Source organism: Sciurus carolinensis, chromosome 7, assembly GCF_902686445.1.
Source record: "Sciurus carolinensis chromosome 7, mSciCar1.2, whole genome shotgun sequence".
Classification (NCBI taxonomy): Eukaryota; Metazoa; Chordata; class Mammalia; order Rodentia; family Sciuridae; genus Sciurus; species Sciurus carolinensis.
Window position 1 is genome coordinate 17531908 of NC_062219.1, and position 27757 is coordinate 17559664.

General features: G+C 43.8%; 1 protein-coding gene across 1 annotated transcript in view; it reads right to left on the bottom strand.

Annotated features, from left to right (window-relative positions):
- Positions 1-21655, bottom strand: part of Ust (uronyl 2-sulfotransferase) — a 268302-nt gene extending 246647 nt beyond the window's left edge. Inside the window, exon 1 of the mRNA XM_047558190.1 lies at positions 20882-21655. Coding sequence (XP_047414146.1) covers positions 20882-21128 — 247 coding nt within the window. The 5' untranslated portion in view covers positions 21129-21655. The remainder of the gene's footprint in view (positions 1-20881) is intronic.
- Positions 21656-27757: the final 6102 nt, after the last annotated feature.

Below are 27757 nucleotides of genomic sequence, written 5' to 3' on the forward strand. Positions count from 1 at the left end.
ACGTGCTTTTTCAGCTTGTCTTTTCATCCACTTTCCCCCACAGACTTTGTAGGAGCGATATGTTTTAATGCTTACTAATATTTCATTGATCACTCTTGTATTTCGGTACAATGAAAGTACATAAATTGAAACTTATTTTAAATTTGTTCCCTGGACCCACCAGAATGCTCTAAATCGAGTTATTAAGATTAGCACTGCTTGACAATTGAGCAAAACAACAAATATTTAAAAATCAGAAGTAAAACTGATGAAAGGGTATTGACTGGTTAGATGAGCAGAGCCCTGCTATCTGTAACTGAACTTGGCTTATTTCAGTTTTATTCCTAGTTTTCACTTTGATAATATAAACAAGAAGAAACCTCTTCACATCAACAATAGGAGGGAATGAAAGTTCTATTGCAGTGACATCAGTCACTTCTAACAGTCTAAGTCCATAATGATCTATCTAAAGCCAGAAACTTGATTGAATCCTCCTTTATTTGGGTTGAAAGCAAAGAACAGAAACAACCTCACCTACCAAAAGTGGCTGCCGCCACCAGCCTCCCCTCTTCACAGCGGGGTTTGATTCCTCCCCTGGCACTTGCAGGTGTTGACACCTGCACACTCAGAGTCAGATCAACCCCTTTTATAAAGTGGGGGCCAGGCACTGGGGGCAGCTGTAGGAAAGGAGGGCTACATGCCAGGCGGTCAAGGAGCTCCATTTTAGAAAGAATAATTTGGTAGGCGGCAATCGGGAATTTGATTCCTCCCAGACATTCCCTTGGAAAGTCTGTGCGCACGGCACCTCAAGGTAACAAAGCCTTCTCCTGCACCCTGTGCCTGGCATCTTTGCCAATTCACACTTTTACCCTTACAGCTCCCTTACACTGTCCATTTCTTAAGGTACCCAAAAAAATCCCTGAAAAATATACATATTCAAAAATATTTCAACAGAATGTCACCCAATGAACTGTGTTATGGTTTGGATGTGAGGTGTCCCCCAAAAGCTTACCTGTGAAACAATGCAAGAAGGTTAGAAGAAATGACTCAGTTACAAGAGTCCTAACCCAATCAGTGAATTAATTACCTGATGGGATTATCTGAGTGGTAACTGAAGGCAGGTAGGGCGTGGCTGGAGGAGGTGGGGCTTTGGGGGCGTGGCTTTGGGGTACATATTTGTATTTGGTGACAGGAGGTCTCTCTCTTCTTCCGCATTATCATGTGAGCTGCTTCCCTCCACCACACTCTTCCACCATGATGTCCTGCCTCACCTCTAGCCCCAAGGAATGGAGGAGCCTGCTATGGATTGAGAACCCTGAAACTGTAAGCCCTTAAGTAAACTTTTCCTCTCTACAGTTGTTCTGGTCAGGTTTTTTAGTCCCAGCAGTGAAAAAAGCCGACTAAAACTTACTTGAAGTTTAACTTTTCTTGTGTACTAAAACATGAGATGTGTGTGGGTATCTGTGTATGTGTGTATAAGACCATTTTTCTGACGTTCCCATTTACCTCATTTATTCTTGAAAAATAAATTGACTTCACAACAGACCCTATTTCCTATAACGTTTTAGAAAGTTTTTTTTAAAAAAATTCCTCACACATTCTTTAGTGAGTTCATGAACCCAGGAACGCCTAAAGTAGGGCAAGACTTACAAAAGGTTGCTGAACTGGAAAAGGGGGTTCTAAAAACACATTTAATAAAGCTGTAAAAGAAAAGCTAGTAAAATGAATTCCATGCTCTTACTAACAACTGCTATGAAACTGGGAGCATGTTCAATATTTTAAATAAGAATGGTCTCCAGTAGCCGGGTGTAGTGGGACATGCCTGTAATACCAGTGGTTGGGGAGGCAGGAGGCTCTCGAGTTCAAAGCCAACCTCAGCAAAAGAGAGGCACTAAGCAACTCAGTGAGACCTTGTCTCTAAATAAAATACAAAACAGGGCTGGGGATGTGGCTCAGTGGTCAAGTGCCCCTGAGTTCAATCCCCAGTATGATCCCCCACCAAAAAAAGGTCCCCAACAGATCAGGTTTTGACACCTTACCTTTTTTTTCAGAACTTTTTCCTCTGAGGATGATGATGGTCAGAGCCCATGACCAGAAGGCCCAGTCAAGCCTTGGTCCCCCTACCCAGGTGCAGCAGACCCCAAAGGCTGCTGGGTAGGGAAGGTGAATGGACCAGAAGGTGGCTGCATAATCACTGGCCACCGCAAAATGGATTCACACTGAATTTCTATCCCTCAGGCACTAACATCATCCAACTGACTGCTCTCCTGTTCCTGCCAACAATAAAGCCAAGAAACTGATACCTGAGACCATCCACTGAAAAGCCAGACACCTGGACCGTCCTGGCTCAGCTCCCTGGGGAACATCATCACTAAACGGTCATTCTTGAGCTTTCACCTTTATAAAGGGCCAGCATGTGGCATGGCCTCATAAAGAACATGTCCCTTGTTTTTCTGGGAAAAAAAAAAATACTGTAGATATTGTTCATTATAATAACCTAAGATCTAGTAAGTTTCTCCTTGCTTTGAAGGTAGGAAAACAGAGGGCGCCCTTTTCCAATGAGTTGATATGTTCCTTAGATGTGACACACTTTCTGCCTTTTTGCCTTGGCCTCCAAAAAATCCATGAATTTAATGTTCAGCTGCAAAAACTCACTTCAGGTACATGTCGTAATTGCCTTAATAAGCAGGTGTCACCCAATAAATGCTGGCCCCTGTGCAGGTTCAGGCAGACCTGTGTGGGGCACGGAGCACACGTTTGACTTCTTTCCTTCTCATCTCTTCTCCAAAAAGCTAGATTAAATCCAAACAGTCACATAATTCTTTCAAGGACTATCCACCCACCTCCTACCTCACAGTACAGTTCATTTTTCTGTGACCTAGACCCATTCTCCTCCAACTGTGTTTTTAAACAACATTGAAGAGTTGGAAACCTGTTTCTGGTTGAAACAACCAAAAACCAAAAACGACCGGAATATTTTGCTTGAGACCTCACCAGAGTAGGGGGCAGCACGGGTTGGGGGGGCACAGGGTGTCATCCAGCAGGGCTGGGGGGGTCTCACAAAGAGCTTCCCTAGGAATGAAAGGTCCTCAGCCCCAGCATATGAGACTTAGGGTTTGATGTGATTGAAACCAGTTCTAAAGAAACTCCAAGATCACCACAGAGGAAATAAACCTGCCATAGTCAGTGCACAATCATTTTAAAACAGCCAGAAATTATAGCCACAATGCCAACTTAATCTATGACAAAATGGCATGATCAAAGGTAGGGAAATAACCAAAACATAAATTCAAGATATGTTATATCCTAACCTAATAAAAACGCAGCAGGGGTTTTTCTTTCCATTTTCACTAATCAGAGAAAATAAACCATCAGCCTGCGGAATGCTATCATAACAAGAAAGCCTCAGCATGCAGACAAATCTACCTGGCTCCATTAGACTAAATAAACACCTGCAGGATAAGAGTTGTTGGTCCTGTCAAACGTTATCAAGATTAGAGCTGCTTTGAAAGTCAATTCTCATTAAAAGACTTCGAAAAACCCTTCAGATCTTTGTTGAAATTTGCTTCCGTATGGCAGAAGATAAAAACTAAAAGATCACTCTGGCCTGAGAAGACCTGGACCAGGTGCAGACCTCCACTCCGCAGCTGAGTAGCTCTGGCCCTTCCATCTCCGGTCTGATACCTCATCCACCACAGTCTGAGAAGCACCATTGGGATCACATCAGACGCCTACCCAGGCTCTTCCGTGGTTCCTGTTTTTCCTGTTGGTTTCCAGAGTTATCTTTATGAGTAACAAATCTGCTATCACCCTGTGGTCTATAAATGTTCAGGGGTTTCCCCACTGCGAGCCAGATAAAAGTTCCTCCAGAATCTGCCATTGTGTCTTAGAAGCCTCCCTAGCAGGCAAACCCCTTCTCCAGCATCTGCCATGGTTTCCCACCAGCTGCCCTATATTGCTCGATGTACCCAATGGGCCACAATTTTAGCCAATGGCTGGCCTTGGCACGTGCTATTTCTCCCATCTGGATTGCCCTGTTCCACCATCTCTACCTGGTAAACTCCTACTTATGCCTCAATACCCAACACAGGTGTCCCCTCTTTCATGAAACCCCCACCTTCTTGTAATTTGCTCCCTCCACTGTGCTCCCGGTTGCATGCAGAGGAATCTCTATTACCGACAATATCTGTATAAACGTGATAAATCTATAAATCTGTAAACAGGAGCCTGGGCTAGCAGCTGTTTCAAGAACCATTTTTTCAGTTTAAAAAAATTGAAATCTTAAATGGTCACAGGGCAAATATTAGAACTTTTAATCATGAAACTAGTCTTTGAGATCTAAAGTGAAGCAGTCAAAGGTCTCAGGACATACAGACAATCTTTATTTAGTCTTTGGGATGGGGAGGGGGAAACACACACTGGTTCCTACATTCCTGCGCTTGAGTCTGCCACCTGCTCTGGTCAGAGTTCTGTGTAGATGATTAAATCAAAGATGTGTATTAGCAGATATTATAAATGCAAATTTTCACAGTATTCCAGGCAGGAGAGTGCCAGATAGCATTCTCTTTATAATCTGATGGTGGTTGTTCTAGAACAGAAAGAGTCCCTCTCAAGTCCCAACAGAAACTCAGAGAGGTTAAGTGAATTACCCAAGGTCACACAGCTGCATGGTGGCAATGCCAGGACTTAAACAGAGGACTTCTGATTTGAAACCCAATGCTCTATTAACACTACACTGCCTCTTGTAATATTAAACAGCCTGCAAGAGGCAAACTCACAGAAGAAAATGTAATTTCCAAAAAAGAAAATGCAGCTCTATTAATCCATCATGTTGGCCTTTAAATGTTTGTGTTTCCAAATTGTGGTCCTTTGAATTTTATAAACATTCAAAAGAATAACCACCCACATGGACCAAACAGTTCACTATCATCTAGTTGCTTATAAAAATAGTGTTGAAATGAGTGCTGTCCCTGTTCCCAAGATTCCCCACAGGGCTGAGGTACAGCCAGGCCCTCGTCAAGTTCACCCAAGGGACGCAGGTGCAGGCTGCCTGTGCCTGGCCAGAGGACCATCATCAAGACCAAGTAGGACTCCAGGAAGCGGAGACCTAGTGCCCAGTCCTGCCCTGAGATAGTTGGCAACCAAGAGAGCAGTTGTATCTGCCTGGCCAGGGTGCCAGTGACTATAGCACCCACTGACGGGGACACAAGAGTTCTTTCCAGAAATAATGGCAGCTGGAAGGTGGAGCTGGGAAACCTGCGATAGGGGAGGCTTGGCCCAGGGAGGCAGCAACAGCAGAAGAGGCCCAAGCACGGGTTCTGGTATTTGAGAGGCAACGGATAATCTCAGAAGCACACCCAAACTTTAGGGCCACACAGCCAACAGGGCTTTCCATTCTCTAAAGAGTTGAGTCAATTCATTTTAATGTTTGAAAAATGAATTTACCATTAAAGATTGATATCATTCAAGAATAATGACTTTGTCTCCAGCTGGACTTGCAAAGTCATTGAATTCATTTACTTTACACCAAAATAAAAGCCAAAGAGACTTAACAAATAAACGCGAAGGTGCAACAATCCTAGAGTTAGAGGACAGAGTGGAGGATATTCATCTGATGTCAGGATGGACAGCCTCGCCTAGCACAAAAGCAAAGAAAAAGAATAAATGAAGAAAGCCGACTCGTGCAGGAGAAACAAAGGAAACTGACTCTAAAAATTGTAGGGCAAATAAAACACCAGGAAATCATATCCGCATGTGTGACCAAGGGCTGAGCCCCTTGTCTTGTTATTTTTTTTTTTTTAATTTGGCAAAGGACCTTTATTTTATTTATTTATATGTGGTGCTGAGAATCAAACCCAGTGCCTCACATGTGCTAGGCAAGTGCCTGCCACTGAGCCACAACCCCAGCCCTGATCCCCCATCTTCAAAACACTCTCACACCTGATAAGAGAAAGAGGAACAGTCTACAGGAAAAACACAGGAAAGGGGTTTAAAACTCTATTTCCCCAAAGAAGATACCTTACCAACATAGTTAAACTGGTTACTTTCACTAATATTCAAACCAATGTAAATTAAAGCATAAGAATATCATTTTTCCCCTCAAATGGGTAAGGAAATCTTTAAAGATTATGTCCAGTGTTTAGAAGGGCAAACCAGGTTACGAACTGCCGGTGAAATACACAAGTTTGCATCACTATGACAATTTGTATTAAAATCAATTTTTAAATGGGTTCGAACTGTACCCCAGCAATTCAAAATCTAGGAATTTATGCCAAGAAAAACAGAGACATCTGCAGAAATGTAATAATGTTCATCACGGCTTTATCTACAATCATGAAAAAAAAAAAACAAAAAAACTGGAGGAGGCCTACATACCAAAGGGGCCTTGGCTAAAGGAGTTTCCTGCCACCAGGAAAGCCAATGCTCTGGAAAAATATGACAGGGAGTGACATTGTGACAAGTGGCATGGAGGAGCATGTGACCAACCAACACAGCTGTCAGTAAAGAAATTAACTTTTTTTTTCTTTTCTTCTTTGTGCTTTTCTCTATTTCCCAATTTTCTACAGTGAACATGTATTAACAGTTCCAATTATTTCTTAAAATTATGTTTTTAAAGCATTCCACTGAGTCATTCTCATTATTTTCCATAAGTATCAGCATCCCATTATTTTCTTTGGACATAGAAGAACTACCTGGGACAGTTGAATGTTAGGGACAAATTCTGATACAATGCCTCAGCATTAAAATTAAAACCGTACAAGAGACTGTAATAACTCTTCGAAGAAACTTCATACCTAAGATCAGCTGCTTTGCTTCCTATTCTTACCAATGAACTTGATATTAGGTCAAAATTTTTCCTTTCATGAACCTCCAAATAGCCTACATTTCAATACAATGGATTGAGAAATGAATAAAAACTGGCATTTTATAATTTGAATCATACAAGTGCACAATTCTCACTTTTTAAAATCCTCATGTTCTTAAATTCCAACCACCATATTGGTAAATGAAAATTCGATTAAAAATAAATTTATAAAATGATTAATATCAATAGCCCAAATCTCTAATAAATTAGCTTGTTTGAACCAGCCCCATTTGTTTGTTTACAGGTGTCAACTGCTCCCCAGAAATACTACAGTGTAAACTCTTGATTTTCAGTGTGGTTCTAGGCCAGCAAAACCTGGGAGCTTATCGGAAAGGCAGAATCTCAGGCCTCACCCCAGACCTGCTGCATCAGAATCAGTAGGTTTGCCACATCAGTTTAACAGATGCCCAGCTAATTTGACTGCAGATTAAAGTTTGAGAAATGCTAGCATAGAGAAGCTGCAAACTAAACTGTTACAAGTCACAGCCAAATAAAAGATTCTACTTAAGCTAAAGCATGCCTGAACTGCATTGTGAGAAGCCTTCCTGTACACACAAAACTCCCTGACCCCTGACCTCTGTACCTAACAGGGTGGCCCTTTGCCTTGCTTACATGCAAGAATTATAACACATGCAGCTTCCCAGCCCCACCCCAACCAAGGGAATAAAACTTCAGACCTAAGACCAGTTGTTTACTTCCTATACTTACACATGAACTTGACATTGGGGCAAAATTTTCCAAAGCTCTCCAGGTTACTCCAAAATGCAACCAGCCTTGAGAATGCCTGATCTACTAGCAGAACCAGGGCCTTAACCCCAGGGACCAGGCTAACTAACCACAGCCAGGCACACCAATTCCTGTTCTCTGCCCCTAGTGTTTTACCTGTTTCTCACTTTTTGCCTGCCACATCTTTCTCAGTTCCTTTGAGTACCTACAGCCCCACGTGGGCAGCGAAGGTGCTATTAGTCTCTCTGGCACCCAGCATGTAACTAGTGCTGGATGAACATTTGTTGAAGGAAAGAACCTGCATAGATGGAGGAGATGACAGATGAAGGAGAGGAAGACTGCCAAGCCCAAGGCAGGCATATGAAAGCAATAGGAAAACACATGTCTCTGATCCTTTAAATCTCACTGATGTGAGACTTCAATGAAGCAAAAGCCTTAGGAACAAGATTGACTCTGAAATCAACAAAAAGTCACCTATCATTCCAACAAAGTGGCCAGGAAAAATCTGATAGAGGGGATAGATTTTGGCACAAGTACGCACTATGCCATAAAACAAATAAAGCCTAAAACAGAAGCCTGCCTAGCAACCTGACGATGTTCTGGGGGGATCCCCCTACCAAAATGGGGAGCTTTCCTAATGACATGCCTGAACACACACTCTAGGCCAGGCTCCAGTCAGAAACAGCACCACCATCTGCATGCCATCTCAAGACAGTCACACAGACACTCCACAACTCCCCCCAGCTGTAAGGAGCAAGGGAGCAGGACACAAGGACATCTGCAGAGAGTACTTACCAAAGGCACCGGGTGTGCTGCTGCACGCCTATAATCCTAGTTGCTGGGGAAGCTGAGGTAGGAGGATCACAACTTTGAAGCCAGCCTCAGCAACATAGCAAGACCCTAAGCAACTCAGCAAGACCCTGTCTCTAAATAAAATATAAAAAGGACTGGGGATGTGACTCCATGGTTAAGCACCCCTGGGTTCAAAACCCGCAAAGTATTTCCTAAATGTACATGGAAGTTTCACCATAATGCTGTGAACTTAGGAGCCTCAAAACAGCTTCGCTCGGTGGTAGCTGAGGTGGTCTTTGCCGCCACAACAAGGGCAAAGGAGAGGTCAGGTTGTGGGTGCTATGGAGACTGATTTCCTTCCCCTCCCTCCGCTTTCTGGGCACCTCCTCATCTCACAGCATGACCAGAAGAACATAACCACAAACACTCCAGGTTCCACAAGGCCCTGGATCTCTGCTAGGCAGGCAAACAAGAACAGCTTTGGAGCTGGGAAAAGCAGGAGCTAAGAAAACAAGATGGCCTCGATCCTGTCATCTGCTAAAGCCAAGTACCGGCACTGCGCCTCTCGGGTTTTAAATTTACGCAGCTTTCTGGAATCTTTGCTCCACGTTCCCCTGGTGTCCCATGTAGCTGTTGGAGAGCCACTTGCGTGGGCCGGGGAGTGCTCACCAGCATTTCCAGGAGAAACCCGTGTTAACCCCACACTGCTTAAATTGGCTTCACACTCGGAGTGTGTGTCAACACTCTTCTCCTCCAGCAGGTCTCCTGTGCAGGAACTCCTCCCTTGATCTGCTGAGAGGCAACACACCACACGCCCGGCCAGTCTGGTCAAGCTGCAGGGACAGGCGGTGAGCCCCGGCTGCCGGGACCCCTCCCTCCTTACTTGGCCCTGCCTGGGCTTCCCTGCCAATAGTCAGTCACTGGTCCCTTCCCCCGTGGTAAAAATAACTTCCTCTTGAAGTGTCTAAATCTGTATGTGATTTTGCACACATTTTTTGGCATGTCATCGGATGAATCCTGACACTAAGGCAGAATGAAATCGCAAGAGATTCGCAATCACATTTCTGTGAAACTCCAACCAGATGAGTCAGTGCCACTCTTTTCTCAGATTTTGAGAAAAGACTTCCAGGCAAGATGCTGCATTCGAAGCAGGGCACTGGTTCCTTCTGTCCTAGGCTTCTGACTCACTCGGTCAAGTCCATGGGCGGAGGGAGGCAGAGCAGAACTGAACGCGGGGTGCTGGAGGCTCCCAGCGTGGTGGGGTGACTCAGTGGGCAGATCATCCTGCACCAGGGTAGCTCCAAGAACTCAGCCTCACTTGCACTAGGGACCCCAGTGCCCCCGCCACCTCAGCCACACTCCACCTACTGCCACGCGTACTGTCATTCTCATCTGTGACGGTGATAGGCTCATAAACCAAGGAGCCGGAAACTTCCTCCGTTCTTCAGGACCAGGCAGGATCGTGTAAACAGAAGAAAGGATGGAGATGAGTGAGGGAATTAGAACCATTCCGGTTTTTTTCTCCACTCATTGGCAAGCAACAGATGGCCGGCTCACGCTTGCCCACTGATCGGTAGCGTTGTCTTTTTTCTTGTGGATGTATTCATTTTTAAATAGCTGCACATTTGCCCCATGTCCTAGGGAAGCATCTATCCCAGTCTGCATCTTTTTGCTTGATTTATGGGGTGTTAGTTCAGACAAGAAACTAGTGGAAGATAAACCTATTTTTCTAGACAGGACTTGGGGGGGGCATAACAGTCAACTCTATGTCTTCGATTATTTGAAAGACTATGAAGTCCAACAGACGACTCTATGAAGCTCCTGGAGGAAGGAGTCCAAATAGGTGGAGGCTAACAGGGCCCCCACACTGCGAAGCACCCTCTTGGCCACTGGAGCTGTCCACCATGGAGGGATGAGGAGCCAGTCACTGGGCAGCAGGTGTGAGAATCCTCTGAATGACTGCACTCCCTGGTCCCTACCTGCTTCCCTCTTCCTAACACGTCATGAGACCCGGAATTCTGGAAACCACGTTTCAACTTTGCTTCCTCTCTGTATCTTCTTGGAGACCTTCTGCTTCTCAGAATTTCTGAAGCAAGATTCTCCTCTCTCTCATTGTGCATGCAGGCTGGGGCAAACTGGTGGGGTGGGAGGAAAGTGCTGCCAATTTTAATTATAACAAAATTACATTAAAAAAAAAAAGACTTAGAAGACAATGACCTAATTTTTTTTTTTTCAAATTCTACTTGCCTTCTACATCTTTTAAATAAACTTTTGGCTCCAAAGAAAATAGCCTCTGGTGTGTGTGTGTGTGTGTGTGTGTGTGTGGTTTTTGTTTTGTTTTGTCTTGGGGGATTTTTGTTTGCTTGTTTTAGTTGCTACCATTAATCGACTTCTTGTCTCTTTCAACGTTTGATTTTAAGAATATAAGGGGCCTTAGAAAGCATCTACTTCATTGATTCTAAAGAGAAAAGAGGCAATTTTCCCTGGGGCTACATATAAAGGCCTGGAGGATTAAAAAAAAAAAAAAAAAGAAAAACCAAACCATGTCCTTTTCCCCTTTTCTGGTCCCAAGAAAATATTCCCAGACTGACAATCAAATACATAAGGAAAGAAGGCAACCAAGAAGGCTCCTAGGGAAAACCTCAGATCCTGCTAAATCTTTCGTCTTCTTTTGTCTTCTTCTTAGAGACGAAGAAATGCAAATCTAAGAGGCCCCTGTGACTTAAGGACACTGACCCCTGACCTCCTATAGCAGGGTTTTCTGGGCAGTTCAGCTTATCTGAAGGGAAGGTGACAAGATCCAAGACCTCTGTGCAGAAGCAGGAAGTTCTGTGCTGGAGCGGCAAGGTCACACTTTTCGAGACCCCCAAACAAAATTTAACTTTCTATCAAATTATATAATATAAGCATTTGCTGCCAACAGCCCAAGGAATTGGGGGATGAGTGACACTCACACCCATGTGACACTGGCAGGTCAAGCCACGCTTAGCAGCTGACATCAGAGGCAGAAGCAAGTTCACCAGTCCCTGGTAAAGATGTCGCCCAGCGGGGTGCTGCTCCTGCCCTGCCTTCCAATGAAAGGGGAGGGGAAACTGAGAGTACCAGGTGGCCCTGTGCTGGAGGTGGCAGTTTCACTACAAGTGAGGGAAGTCCCAGGGGTGGTCACAGTGTTGGCCTGACATCACAGTTGTTTTCAACAGTCAAGTCCAATCCTAGAACATTCAGCCGTCCAGGGTCAGCTACAGCATCTTCCCTCCACATTGCTCTTTTTATTCTGTGGACCCAGAGGAACAAAGAGTGTGGATAAATTAAAACAGAGGGAGGCGATCTGTGCAAAAAAAAAAAAAAAAAAGTGTTCTCTGAAGCCTGAGCCTGGGAAGCAGAATGAGGATAACGAGCAGGAAGGTTCGTGTGTATATAATTAACAAGACAAATGCATGGTACTTGTCAGCCCTGAAGAGTCCTTGCCAACCTACCGGTGACAAGATAAGCCACAAAAACACTAGTTAGGTAATTTCACCTTTCTGGGTTAGACTGGCTCCTTCTACTAGAAGCCAAGTCATAAGTGAGTCTGCGTACTCCCACCAGTGTGAGTGTGCATGCACACGCATGTGTGTGTGCACGTGCAAACATGGATGTGTGCTAAAAGAAGAGGGACCAGGAGGGAAGCAAAGAATAAAGTGAGAAAAATTGACATTTGTGAAATTCAAACGCCAAGTCCTGAGACAGAAAAGTGCACTATAAAACAGCCATGCTAAAGATCAAAACACCTGCGGTTCAGGAGAAAATAGCTCAGGTTCTTCCAGCTATCTGCTAACACAGATTTCAGTTCAAAACCTACAGCCTTTCTAGGCCTGATGCTTTGGACACACGGGCTCAGTGAGTATCTGCTGAATGACTGAATATAAGAATTTATATTTTTCAAAACACTTTGATTTTTTCTTTTCATCCAGATCATGAAAGCTGTAGTCACTGAATTAGATCCAGCAGGATCCAAGAAATGCAGTACAATTAAATGTATGTGGTTATCTAACTCTTTGTCAAGGCTGGGGTTGTGTGGCTCAGCGGTAGAGCATGAGCTTAGCACAATCAATCCCCAGCACTGGAAGAAAAAAAGGAAATCATCTGTCAATGAAAGAACTAGGAAGCACTTGATCAAAGCACAACTTAAGGTAATGTTAATATCTTTCACTAAACAAGGGTAAATGGATTGGTGCCTTCGGCCCTGATTTTACAGTCTGGTCATTTTGTGGGTCAAGACTAAAATCTATTCAGTCACCATTTCAAAAAATCACATCATGCCATGGTCTCATCTCCTTAAAGACTTAAAGTCATACTTGAAACATAATGTAACACAAATTGCTATCTAAGGAAAACAGTGACCTGGAGAGAGAAATAAACTGCTATTCTGCAATCTCCCAAAACAACTGGCCTGGGATTCAGCAAAATGATGAGAAACAAGAAGTTTGCATTTTAGTTGTACGCAGCCAAATCTCTAGATTGACCTCAGGTATTCTTAATTACAGGGAGCTCTAAAAATGTAATTCCAAATTCCCCAAGGTGGGAGGTAGACAATTATCCCTGCACACAGAAGGAAATGTTTATAGAGTGATATGTCATAAGTGGTTATATTATATTTGCTTGGTGCATTAGTTTCAAATAGTGAGAAAGAAATAGACAGAAGATTTCAACCAAGTTGTTCTTTCTGGAATACCTCCCCAGATTCTCTACTTTATGGAGTCCCAGCAAAGGGGCTGTGTGCAGAGCAAATACTGAACCAACAGCTTCCCAGGGGGCCTGTGCAGAGCACCCAAGAGAAGTGCACCAGGATAGGTGGGGCTGTCCTGAGTACACCACCTCTTCAAGGAACTGGCCTACAAATAATCACACCACAAGGGAAAAAGCCAAAAGCACAGAGGAGACGCTGGAATAAGCACTACAAGAGTTCCAAGGTTTTAACTGGAGATTTAACTTCCAACACCTGCAGTACAGAGACATTAGTAGAAGCTAAGGCAGGCAACAAGATAAGAACACTGAGCCAGTGACTATCTTTGGGAAGTTACAGACAACGAATAGAAAACCTGAGACAGACCAAGAAGTATTTCATAGCTTCAATGCTACAGCTATAAATGGCTCCCTGATCATTTTAAATATGAGAATATTAAAATAAATAAATGAGAGGGTCAAAAATTATTCAAACTGAAATTCTACAAAGCAACACCTAATTGTATTTTAAAACATCTTATTTTGATAACGTATTTTTGACACCTACTAAAACTTTCAGGAAATTACTATTTCTTCTGAAAAGTCATGTTCTTTCACTGAACTGAAATGCATATAGTTAATATGTATATGCCCTGCATATTATAGGACAATGTGAATACAAAATTAATTAATTGCATGCAAATTCCAATTTCACAGGAAGACTAAAGATTTGCTTGGTAGTTTCATGGTACATTGTATAAGGAACAGAAAACACCAATTATTTTACCCTGCTGAGCTCATCAGCTCCATTCTAGTGAGAAATACAAAGGCCAAATAATCACATCCATTGTACTACAAAATGCTATTTAAAATGGGTTACACTCACATTCCACATACCAATGAAAGGACTAACATAGTATGTGCTAACTATAATGAATTACCATACATTAGAACTAAATGCAGACTAGTTTATTATCCAGAGGAATCCATTACAAGCTCCAAGATTATTCCGAAGAATTCATTGTTTCCAATCAATCATTAGGAATTTATTATAGCTTTTACTATATACCCAGACAATATACTTAGCATTTAAAATGACAAAAGCATCAAACTAATTTTTTGCTCCTCGAAAACAGATATACCTATGGTATAAAGAACAATACATAACAGTATTGTGTTTAAGTCAGTATTATCCTTCCGAACTCCATAAATAATAGCAAAATCACATATCTGATAATGGGTTAGTATGGAGACTATGTAAAACAACAACCCAACTCAAAAATGGGCAAAGAATGTGAATAGACATTTTTCCAAAGAAAATATCCAAATGTACATGAAAAGATGTTCAATGTCACTAATCATTAGCAAAATGCAAAACACAGCCACAATGACACACTACTTCGTACCCATTAGGATGACCATAATTTAAAAAGTGGAAAATAAAAAGTGGAAAATAAGAATCATTGGTCAGGATGTTGAGAAATTGGGAATCCTCACATCTCGCTGGTGGAGATAAGAAATGACACAGCCATGATGAAAATAGCTTGTCAGTTCCTCATCAATTCCACTCACAGGCATACAACCAAAAGAACAGAAAACTGTTCAAACACAAATTTGTACACATTCATAACAGCAATGAATATTCACAATTGCCAAAAGGTGGAAACAACTCGACTATCCATTCATGGGTGAAAAGACAAACAAAATGTGTACATCCATACAATATTATGGAATGCTTTACAATGAAAACAATCGCTTGTGGCATATTGTCCAGTCACAAAAAGAAACAGGATACTGATACATGCCGTAAATATGGATGAATTTTGGAAACATATGCCAAGAAGCCAATCACAAAAGACTACATATTGTACAATTTCATTTATATGAAAAGTGTAGCATAGGCCAATCTACAGAGAGAAAGTTGATTACTGATTTCTTAGGAGTGGGATGATAGGACATTTAGTGGGATAATAAATAAAGGGTATTGGGTTTCTTATTGTGGTAATGAAAATGTTCTAAATTGTGGTAATGGTTGCACATATATCTAGGAATATACTAAAAGCTACTGAAAACCATTAAACTATTAACAAGTTTGAGTGAATTATATGATATGTGAATTACACCTCAATAATCTCATATAGTGATACTTGATATGGACTTGTCCTGCAGAACAATTGTTACATCCTTTTTGACTTCTGCAAATAAGAATTTTTAGTGAAATGTTAGTGGTTCTATTGCTATCTCTGGTAAACAAAAGATTTGTATATATTACTGTTTGCTAGAGGTGAGTTTCTAATATATCAATACAAGTAAGACAAAATTTATTTGTGGTCAATTCTTTCAAAAAAAAAAAAAAAAAAAAAGCAAGCGGTGACTCCTAATAACTCCAGCAGCTGTAATCCCTCACATGGATTTCATACTACGTCAGGGACAGCCATCAGTACAGCTGCAAAGTAAGCTGGTATTTCTCATCCTCCTCCCCCTCCCCCCTCCCCCTCCCCCCTCCCCCTCTCCTCCCCCTCTCCTCCTGCTCCTCCTGCTCCTCGTCCTCCTCCTGCCTTCCTCTAGGGAATCAAAAGATACTATTTATTTTGGGACTCAAAAAGCTTGATCACTTTATTTCTAGTTTTTCCAAAACAAAACCAGCTAGTGTGTTAAACCAGGATTGATGACAGGGAATTTGAAGAAACACAGTATCCAGATAACCCATATTTACACGTGTTTTTAAACAATTCATACTGAGACTAGTCTACGTTAAAAATAGTTTACAAGGCAGAGTGCTTCTCACCATTCATGCTATGTGTTTACAGAACAGACTGCCATAGTTTAATGTCATTCTCTATCTTTCCTCTACTACAGTGCTACTGTGTCCCCAATCAACCCTACAAGATAAATTTGCAGCTATAAACAAAAATGTCATTTTTTTCCTATGTCAACAATTTCTATCGATAACATCATATTTTATGCATTCATTCCTAGATTACTGTGTGGAGCCTAAAGTACTGTATTTAAACTGTGTGTGATGTGCAGAAGAAAAATTAAAATTGGCTTTTAAGGTTTAGAGCAGCTGTGTAACAGACCTGGACCTCTATTTTCACATTTTCCTTTAAATTTATTTAAACTTGGAGAATTTCAAATTCAAGCAAATGATTTTTTTTTTTGCATTTTTTGACTCAAAATTTTCAGCCTCATGTCTATGTTAAAGATGAGCAAGTCTGAGAACTAAAGCACTCTATCTCCACTTAAAATGGTATAAATTAAAAATGGAAGGAAAAGCATATCAACTGAAGATCAGTCCAACAAATTTAGCTCCCATAAAGGCTAAATCACATATCCAAAGCTGGAGGATAAATCATTAGAGTCTGCCGGTTGTACAAGATCAGTAGAGAGCCATCTGGCTTATTCAGCTTCTATCAATGTAATGTGTGGTATTCCAAGTTTTTGATATTTCCGCAGCTCATCAGTAATGAGGTTACTGGCACTAAGGTTGTAACGTAACCTAATTTCTGGGGGAGATTTTATTTGATTTTTGTTTTCTATAGCAAATCAAAGTATGAATGCCACTTCAAAAAAAAAATTTCCCTAAATTGGAAAGATTATGGTTTGCAATGCTTAAGTATAGCATGTGCTATATTTATCTCTTTACCCCACTGAATGTTTATGTTCTCCTCTCTCCACTCATTTGGGGGGATGGAGACAACAATTATCCCTGCCTAATTTTCCTCCCCCAACTTCCTTTCCTCTTTTCAAATTTGTTGCAGCAGGAAGTTCTTTAAGGGAAGGTCCTCTGCCCTTCTCCAACCTGACTGGAAGAAGGAACCTGATACTGGTAGCTGTGGGGAAGAGAGAGCATCACCACTGACACTTCTCTTCCCTCCCACGCCTGCTTTCTGGTTACCCCACTTCACCCCATCTCATCCCATGCCTCTCTTAACCTCAGAGTCAAAAGCCAGTGGGGGCTCCAAGGGACAGCTGGTCCTTCCCTTGAAACAATGGTGTTTAAAAAGCCAAGCAGATGCATTTTTAAAAAGCTGAAATTAAAAAAAAAGAAACTATGGGCACATGATCTTTAAACTGTATTATAAATTCCCCCATTCATCCTCTCTCTTTTTCTCAAATACGTGGGAAAGCAATGCTGAAAGCAATACTACGCCAGAACAATGGTTCTCTAACGTTAGCTGCATCAGGGTCACCAGGAGGACTTACTGAGGACAGATTGCTGGGCCCCATGCCCAGACTCATTCAGTAAGTCTGGGACAAGACCTGAGAATTTGTATGTGTAACAAATTCCCAGGTGATGCTGATGCTGCAGGTCCAGGGACCCACAGAGAATTACCAGCCTAGACACAGAACAACTGCTAAAGAGAGAGGACACCCTGGAACTTCCATTCCAAGGAAGTTCACCTTCAGCTCAGGGAGTCCAGTTCTCTAATACAGGGAGGCAGCATGATGGGCATTGGTACAGGAAGGCACAGCTGGAGCAGACCCTCTCTGCTAGCCTTCAAGATACTGAGTAAAAGTATCAAGAAAAGGAAAAGTGAAATTATGGACATAAATATGATCCTTTAGCCAACCAGCTCTTTAGACTCTCATTTGCATGTTGGCTTGTATTTCTGTTTTCTCTCTCAAACTGCCCGTGGTGCCCTGCAATGGGCACTGGAGGCAAACATATTTGGGTTTAAATCCTGTCTCATTTGACGTATATCCACCTGTGTCGGTCATCTTTTTCTTGATGTAATAAGTGACTGAGATTAAGCAATTTATAAAGAAACAAGGTTTGTTTTGGCTCACAGTTTTGGAGGTTTCAGTCCATGACTGACTGGCCTGTTGCTTTGGACCTGTGGCAGTACATTATTTCATGGCAGGAGGCTGTAGGAAGCCTGTTCACCTCCTGGCTGGGTATGAAAATGAGAAAGAGACCAGCAACCCACAACCCCTTTAGAGGGCATGCCCCTAATGACCTGAAACCTTCATACTAGATCCCACCTCTTAAAGATTTCTCCCATCTCCGATAGCATCAAGCTGAAGACCATGCCTTCAACACACAGGCCTTTGGGGGACATTACAGATCCAAACTTTATCATTTCCACAACAAACAACAGAACCCACTAGTAGCATTATTATGTGGATTAAATTTAATTTTGCATGTACATTGGTGCATATACAGCAGATGTTAGCTTTTATCATGAATACCCATGCCTTTTGACATTCCCATGAGAATATTCAATGTTTAATATCACACTGCCTACTTGATACAATAGGCCCAGTCATGAATTCAATTAATAATTATCAAGTAACTATTATATAGCTAGTGTATAATACTGTCCAAATATATTAAAACTATGTTCTATAAAGAAATATGTTGATATAAACATTTTGACTTCGAAAACTTTAACTTTATACCAACTTACATTTAAGATAACTACTTGACTCTGAAATTGGCTCAGGAAATTGAGAGGATGTGTTTACTAACCACAAATTTTGTTTGGACAGACACTAAAATAATAGGATGGGGGAGGAAAGGGATAAAGGGAATCTGCAAACACCTTGGTCTGATATTATTCAGGATATATTTTAGGTCATCCTAGAGACCACAAGTCCACTTTTCCCACTTATGTGACCAAACAACAAGGAACAAATGTGGGTAAGGGTATCCTATTTTGAGTACACAATGATGTCATTTTTAATTCACCACGTCAGTCAGAAGCTTAATGATCGGTTTGTAACAAACAGGAGCAGTGTTCACTCTTGAGTTCCTCCTAGTCCCTGGGGTTAAGTCACCCTTCTACCAACTAAACACCCAAATACACGAGGCCTCATTTTCTGAAATATATAACAAAAAGGTGAATATGACATACATTGAGGTTTCTTAATCTTATCCGTCATGGTGACTTTGCTCCTTACTTCTACTAGGTTTTTCTTTCTCCAAGAAATTTATTAGGATCACAGAATCTTAGGAGATGGGCAGAGATTTTAGAGAAATCTAATCAAACTCCTAAGTTTTACCATGAAAAAAGAAGACCATGAAGTTTGAGTACCCTGCCCAAAGCCAGTTATTCTTGGGGACAGTGGACACACATATTCCGTTCCCATTCTGCACACCTTCCCCTCTACACTGAATTTGGCTGAACCTGGCTGAACTCCTGCCAGAAAAATGTACCATCACATGTTATAGGAAAGACCTGAGCTTCACCAACACTTGTCTCCCAATGCTAGTCAACAATGATTGTTGTTCATGGTAAAAAAAAATAAAATAAAATAATAATAATAATAATAAGTTACATTTGTGGCACTAGCTTCTGAGAGATAAGGAAACTACAGCCTCAAAAAAAAAAAAGAAAGAAAGAAAAAGGAAAAAAGAAAGAAAGAAAAGACTTTCAGAAACGACAAGACTGTATTTTTAAATCTATAAAATCAGGTGCTAAGTATTTTGTTTTAGAAATCTAATCCAGGCAATATTTTCCCTTAATTTTCCGTAAAGCATCTTGCAAAACCATAGTGCTCCAAAGTTTTTGCTGAAATGAAAACGTAACATTTTAAATCTGAGTTTCTCTATGTGGAAAAAAAAAAATTCTTGTTTATATTTCCAAATGCCCCCAAACATCTGTGACTTTGCTGATGTAGTTGTTTGGTTTGTTTTTCCTTCAAAAGGTCTGCTATCTAGACCTGTGGCTTCTGTGATGACGGGACAGTTGGGGTAAATGTGGCAGCCTCCAACCGGCCAAGTCATTTGGACCATTCTGTTTCCAGCAAGCACTTCGGTGGCACTGCTTCCAGCACCCGATCTCCTGCAGATGCCGGATGTTTGCCGGTTGGCTCAGGTTTATCACCTCAAGAAGCTGGAGCTCTCCCAGCCTCTCCCCCAACCTCCGCACGACCTCTTCTGGCCGCAGGCTTGCGAAGGATTTGCAACCTCTGTGGCCCTGGCACGCGAGCCAACATCTTCTCCAGGACCTGGGCGTGCGGTCCTCAGCCCTGGCACCTCTGGGTCGGGAGTGCGGGACAGGGAGGCGCGTGGCCACGCCTTCTCGCTGGACCGGTTCTTTTCTCTACGGTTACAACCCCTTCCTACCTACACGATGGGCAGGCGGCCTCGCTCGCAACAAACCAACCACAAAGCAAGGGAAAATAAAGTTCTGACTTGAGACGCACACAGCTCCCAGGACTGCCAGATCACAGGAGACGATACCGCGAGTTATGCTGACCCGCACCTTGGGATAACCCCAGATCCCTGGGAGCACCCTGCTCTCCGCGTCACGCTCTCTGCGGCTGGTGGGGTGAACAGGGGATGCCAAGGGACAAAGCCAACCCAGGGACAGCGCGAAGCCACATGGGTCGGAGGGGGACCCGCGGGTCTGAATCGTGGAACTGCCCCACGCCACTCTGGGGCGAGCGGGACCCGATGGGGTTATGATCACTGATGATGTCAGGAAGGGGACTGTGCCGGCCCTTCGCCTCGCCCCCGGTTGCCGGGTCTGAATATACACACGCATGCAATCACAAACACACAGACGTCCACTTCGCCCAGCTGGGGTCGCGGGGCCGGGGCAGGTATGTGGTACCCCGGGGAAGAAGCGCCCTGCCCGACCCTGCAACCCAGCGGTACCCAGCCTCGCTGCCAACAGCCAAGACGCGCGCGGGAGGAAGACGACGCTCCCGGGCGGCTGCACCGATGGATGCTCGCGAGCGTCACACCTGGGGAACCTCGGGGCGCAGCGGGCCGTGGCAGCATTAGAAGTCCCCGGCGCGCCCCCCTTTCCCTGGGCACAACTTTGCGCAGCCGGCGCCGCCCTCGCGCCTGCCGCCCTTCCTTACCCAAATACTGCCGCAGGTCGAGCAGGAAGCGAGGGGGTCCCCCGCTGAGCTGGTAGAAGAGGGAGCCCAGGCAGAAGACCAGCAGGGTGGCCATGCAGAAACCGTAGTCCCGGAGGGAGAAGCGCAGGAAAGGCAGCAGGGAGACCCGGCGCCTCCAGCCGCCCAGGCCCGCAGGGGCGCCCCCCACAGGGGCCCCATGGGGCCAGGGATCCGCGCCGCCGCCGGGATGCTGCTGCTGCTTCTTCATCGCCTGCTCCGCCGCCTCGCACAGCCGGCCCGGGCCAGGAAAAGGTCACCCATCCGCCGCGAGGAGGAGAGCTCGGCCGGCCGGCTGCACATGGGGAGGGCCGCGCCGAGGGCAGCCGGGTGGGGGCGGGGAGGGGCCGAAGTTGCCGGGCTCAGGAGACTTTCCTCTGCATGGTCCCCGCCGCCCGCCGCGGCCCGAGCGGCCGAGGTGCCCGGCCCCGGCTTGGGGGCGCTGCCCGCGACCGTCCCGCGCCTGCTAGCGCTACCGCGCCCCGCGCCCCGCCGCGCCCCGGGCTCGCTCGTGGCCGCCGGGGCTCGCCTCCAGCGCCAGCGTGGACCCCCGGCTTTGTGTGTGTCGCTTTCGGCGTGTTTTGTCCCGGTTCAGGCTCCTCCAGAAAACGGCAGGGAGGAACGGGAGGCGGACACCATCCCCTCGCTCCACCTCCTTGACAGGGGTTTTCCTCCTTCTCCTCCCCTTTCTCCCTCCGGCGCTCCGCAGCCCGCTCTCCTCCCTCGGCCCTCCCTCGCTCCTCTCGGGTCTCCGCGTTTGCTCTGGTGTCACGTTACTGCCTCTGCTGGGGTTGGGGGGGCGGCGATTATTCGCAACAAGGAAGAAAGTTTCTGGGTGTTTTTTTTTTGTTTTTTTTTTTTTTTTCCTTCCCCCTTTCTTTGCGATCTGGCCTCGGTTCCTGCGCCACCAGCGACCTCTTGGGGCCCGTTCACTTCCCTCCCGTAAACAGTCGCCGGCAGGAAGAAACGCGATTGATCTTACTATATTTGTTTTCATTTCAGAAACTCAATTCTCCTCCTATAACCCATTCGAGCTGTTTACGAAAGGCCAATAACAGGTAAGAGGCTATAGGTTCAAGGCTCAGCCGAGATGGTAAAAGAGCAAGTGGTGTGAGTTATAATTAAACATGCCCTGCAGAGCCAGGACTTGCCCCAGAGACGCAAAGGTCCCTTTCTTCTGGCTCTTCCTGGTTCTGCAACTTCTCTACCGCGGAGGAGAGACCAGACGCAAGTTGGGGGTACGTAGCAGATTCAAGGAGGTCGTTGCTCTCGCAGATGTGAAAAGAAAAGAGCCCTGTCCCCTTATATACCTATTTCATTACTGCTCTCTTCCTTTCCTGGGGAAGCTTCTGGAACTGAGATAGAACCTGCGGAGCATCGCAGACGCAGATCCCCTGATGGACTGGGTGACTCAGGAAAGGATTGTTCTCATCAACCACACTTTAAGCCAGAATAATTTATCATTACATAAGAAGCTGTAACACTAGAGGCTTACGTGACTTGCCCAAGGTCACAGAGATGGTAGGAGTTGAGTAGGGAGTAGGGAGCTGCAGTCAAATCTATTGACCCTGAAGCCCCCTACACCAGCCACACTGCAAGGTGGCTCTCCTTGTCCTCTGCGTGGAGACTGGAGGATGAGATATAACCCATTTAACCCAGGGCACATTGAGAAATAGAAACCTCCATTTTTGGTTCCTCTTGTCTCTGGCTCCCAAATCATTCTGTATTTTCCAGTAACAACCTGATTAAAGGTAGAATCAGAAGCCAAGCACCTCTGTGATTCCAAAGCAGTGTTCTGAAAGCCTTTATGAAGTTGGGTTTCTGAAGAATTTTCGGTGGAAAATTAGGGAATAGGACCCTGAGACCAAGAATTTACAATTAAAGAATAATATGGCTTAACCATAATCCACATATGAGCCTCTCTGGTTCCCATTTGGAACAGGGTTGGGACAAAGACAAGACACAAAGACAAGAGTTATTAAAGAGGTGGGCAGTGTCACACACACCCTCTCAGGCTCACTCATGCGTGCACACAAATTTCTCCCAGTTTTACACTGTCCTGGCCCACTTTCTGAGGGATAGGAAGGCTACTTTGGGACCCCAAGAAAAGAGAAACCTCCTTAGTTTAACACTCCCAAATAGAGTGTTAAATGTTTGTTTCACATTTATTTCATGAATCTGAAATTTATCTGGGATCAATGTGCACATAGTAGAAATAAGAATGCGCCTGAGAGAAGGAAGCTGATCAGTCATCGCCCACAATGTGAATACCATTAATCTGTACAATGAGGAGCCCAGAACAGACTCCCAACTAATAATGTCTGAGGGACTAGGAGTTGAGAGTTGCTTAGCAATTTTTCTCATGTTTTGGACAAACTGGGCCTGTACTTCAGTGTGGCCCTATAATCTGAATGCTTGCTGGATTTAAAACAGTGTGCAAGAACCCCTGGGCTCACAAGGTTCTAGAGACTTCTCTCTTTGCACTTTGGGAAACCTCCCAATTCCTTCTCCTAAGGAAAGGAATCTGAGAAACAGGGAGATGGAGCAGGAAGAAAGGAAACAAACATCTGAGAAAAATAAGTAAATAGGGGAATAAAAGCCTAAAAATAAAACAGTGGAAAGGTTATAAGGAAAGTACAAGGGGGCAAAAGTCCAACTTAGAAGAAACAAACTAAGACACCAAGAATTTTAAAGGGGAAAAAAAGGTCAGTTTTTAAAAGATTGTGTTAATAGACAAGCCGCCCAAAAAAACTCACGAAGATATCAAGATACAAAGAAGTTTCAGATGGAGAAAAAAAAAATGCTTTGTATTTTCACCCAATAAAAACTTACATGTTTGGATAAAACTTTGATCTTTGAAGTTCCATAAATGTCCCTTAAAATATTTAAATTTCAAGTACTTATACTAATGAATGGTATCGTCATTTGGACCAGATAATAAATCTAATCACAGGACTTTGTGAATAATTTTCATTATTAATCTTATAGTTTTGCAGACTTTATTCAACACCTTAACCTCCATCCACTCCAGTTTCATGGGTTTCTCAATTCCTTGCCTCTCCAGTCACTTTTCACCTTTGTCACCTGAGCCACTCACTCGTCCCCAGGGACTCCCTCCTTAGGGATGACAAACTGCATCTCCTCCAAAGTCTCCTCTTCAAATCTCCCTCCCTTCAACTCTCTCACCATATGTCCTTCCTCATAACTTCCCTAAGCAATTTCAGTTTCAAGAACCCTCAGCTCTTATCCCTGACCCATCTTATCTAAGTGTTCACTTCCTTCTTTATCCAATTGCCATTGCTGATCCATCAGAATGATCCCTTCTTGCAAGCCCCCTTCATCCCCTTGTTTGATCTTATATCCTGCAGCACTTTCTGGCAACACTCAGACTTTATTAAACCCGACTTTGCAAAAAACACACAATGTTACACAAAAACACACAATGATGCTAACTGGCTTCTCTTCAAGAAGCACAAATTGCAAATGGACAGGTATCGATGCCGTCCAGCCATTCCACTCAGAAATGACCATTCTGCACACAGCTTTTCTTTCTTCAAACTTATCCATCTCCACCCTCTGCTCATCCCTTTATTCTCAGCTGATGTCCTTGCCTTATATTTTATTGAGAACATAAAAGCAGCAGAATAGGAGCTCACTCGTTTCTTCACAGTCCATGCCCATGCTCTCTGGCTTCCTTCTAGTTTCACTGTGTCCCCACTTTGGTCAGCTCTGCCACTTGTACCCTAAGCTGTTTCTACCCAATTCCAGCCTCACACCCAAGCCCGCCTTGACTTCTGCATCTCCATAAAGCATGGCACTATCAAGTCACTTGAGCACAAAGCTCAAACGTCTTCTTTTGTTTTTCCTTTCTTCACTGCTGTATTTAAACCATCAGCAAATTCTATAGGAGCTACCTTTTTTAAAAAATCCAGTCTGATCGTCTTTGCTACCACCATCTTATCCTCACTGGATCATTGCTCTGACTTTGTATAATAATTACCTTTAAATTTAGCTATACGTGACTGAAAAACCAAAAATGACAGTGGCTTAGGCAAGATAAGAGTTTGTTTCTCCCTCATGTAAATAAGTCCACAAATAGGTCTTCCATAGCTGCTGTGGAATTGCCATGCCAGCATCACAGACCTACCCAAGCTTCCTGTTCCGCCACCCTCACCTTCCATTTTAAAGACCACTTATGGTATGAGATGGTCACTACACTAAAGCTCCAGTCCTTAAGTTTATGTTCCAGACTGGCAGCAGAAGGAAACAAAAGAAAAGACCTCCTCCCAACAGAATAGGCTATCCTTCATTAGTGTTCCAAAAACTGCTACGAATCTGTTTCCTTATAGCTTATTTGCCAGAACTGTGTCTAGTTGTAAGGGGTGAGGGGACTAGGAAATCTAAATTTTAGCTGAACACACTGCTGTGAAGAAGGTTCTCTCTCTCTCTTTTTAAATTTTTAGTTGTAGATGGACACAATACCTTTATTTTATTTATTTATGTGGTGCTGAGGTTTGAACCCAGTGTCTCATGCATGTGACACAAGCACGCTACCACTGAGCTCCAACTCTGGACCCACGGCTCTCTCACTAAAGAAAGAAGGGTAGATGACCCATAGGTGGCACCCAGGAGTCTTTGTTGTTTCTCCTAATTAATATCCCTGTTTATGCCCTTCTGCTCTATTTTCCATTCTCAGAGCAGCCGAAATATAACTTTCCTCAAAACTTGCTCATGACTACCAGTGCACTCAGAGTAAACCAAACTCCTACAGTAGGTAGTCTACAAGGTACCAAGCAAGCTGGCCCCACTGACCCTGTGCCCTCATGCAGTCCCCTTTCCTTCCTCATCCTCTCCATCTTTGTTCATCAGACAGACCAAGCTCACTTCTCTATCAAGACCTCGGCTTTCGTCATTCCCTCTGCCTAGAAAGTTCTTTTCCCAAAGAACCTCCACAAGGCCCTGTGACTGCTTTCTAGCTCCTCTGCTCAATGTTACCTCATCAAAGGGATCCTCCCTGACTCCCCCTGACACAATGCACACATGCCCCTACCTCCCTGGTTCCCTTATTAATTTCCTTGAGAGAACTTCCCATAATCTGAAAGACACGTTCATTGGGTTGGGTCCTCTCTCTTTCCCCACCAGAAAACAAGTGTGAGGACAGCGGTTTTACCTCATTTGTTGACTGCTGTTTAACCAACACCTTGAAGAGGTAGAGGCAGGTAGCAGTCACTCAGTAGTGAACAAGTTAACTTCTAATATGAAGTGTTAGTGGGTCGAATGTCATTACTGCGCAGTGAGCCAGCTGAGATGAGAGGTGGGTTCAGGCATCATCCTTCTAGAACATTCAAACGACCATCAGAGGAATCGTTTGAGGTTAAAAATGTATTTGTGGAATGAATGAAACTCTCACCACCTCCATGACCACGTTTAGGGCTACTGCTCATGTCAGGGACTGGCCAGTCGGCCTCTTGGAGAACCAAGCTCCATGAGCTGTGGCTTTGGAAGACTATGTGGGTTGTATGCAGATCCTCTTCCTTTATTGCTCCTTTGGAAGTAGGTCTTTTCCAGGAAAGTTTTTGAGTTGGAATGCCCACCTTACAATAATGGCAAATCATAAGGCAACCTGATCTGGTTCTCTGCCTTGAAATTGAGTATAGGGTTTTAATAACAAGATTAATGCCCCATGGCTTCCAGCATTGATCCTTGGTCCAGTGTGTCTAAAGGAACTGGTCTTGGGTAGCCTTGTGCCCAGCTGCACACACCAGAAAAGAAGAGGGAATTTCTACCCAGATACCCCTATTATTCTTCCACTACTCTCGAGGAGATAAGGCACAAACACATAATCAAGAAAACACGTAAAGAATTAAACAAAATGTTCTTTAAAATCTCAAATGTGTTCCAAATAATAAACCTACACTGTGCTAGTATTGTTTCTAGCATGTTCTACTCTCTGTGCCTCTCTTAAGTCATTTAACCTGCACAATAATCTTAAGCTTCAAGTTCTTTTGTTCCTTTACTTTATAGATGAGGAAATAGGCAACATGAATAATAGATATCAGCTGGATGAGAGATCGCTATGAGACCTATTCCTGAAAGTCTTCCTGGAAGAGGTGGGCAGGGTTTATAGCTGAGCACAAGCCCAGAGGCATACCAAGTACTGAGAACTGATTAGCAAGGCTGCAAAGATGAGATGCGTTTGAGGAACATTGGGGATCCTGTCTGGAGAAGGAAGTAGAGATTTGTGCAACTTTATCACTGCTGCAGATGCAAAGCCTCAGTCATAGGAAACAACTAGAGTGTTTGTCCAAAGGCTGTTTAGAGCCTCTCGCCTTTGTACTAGGCCTACAGACCTCTTAGCTCCTAGGCAGATGATATGGTGGATGTGGTTTGACCCCCAAAGGCTCATGTGTTTGAAGATTGGTTCCCAATGTGGTGGCATTAAGAGGAAGTAGAACCTTTAAGAGGTGGAGCTTAGCTTGAGGTAATGAAGTGATTGGGGTCACTGCCCTCAGAAGAGATTAATGCTGATCTCATGGAGTGAGCTAGTTCCTGCGAGAGTGGGTTGTTATGAAAGAGTATGGGCCTGAATTTCTCTGTCTTCCTGTCTTATTGTGGCATCTCCCCACCTTGCACACACTCCCACCATGATTCCATCTGCCTTGATGTGAGGACAAGGAAACTCACCAGAATCTGAATCAGTGGGGCTGCGATCCTGAACTTCAATGAACAAAATAAAACTCTTCCTTATAAAGTACCCAGGCTCTGGTATTTCGTTATGACAACAAAAAAATGGACTAATACAGCCAGTGTTTAATAGAATTTTTGATCTTTTTTAATTAA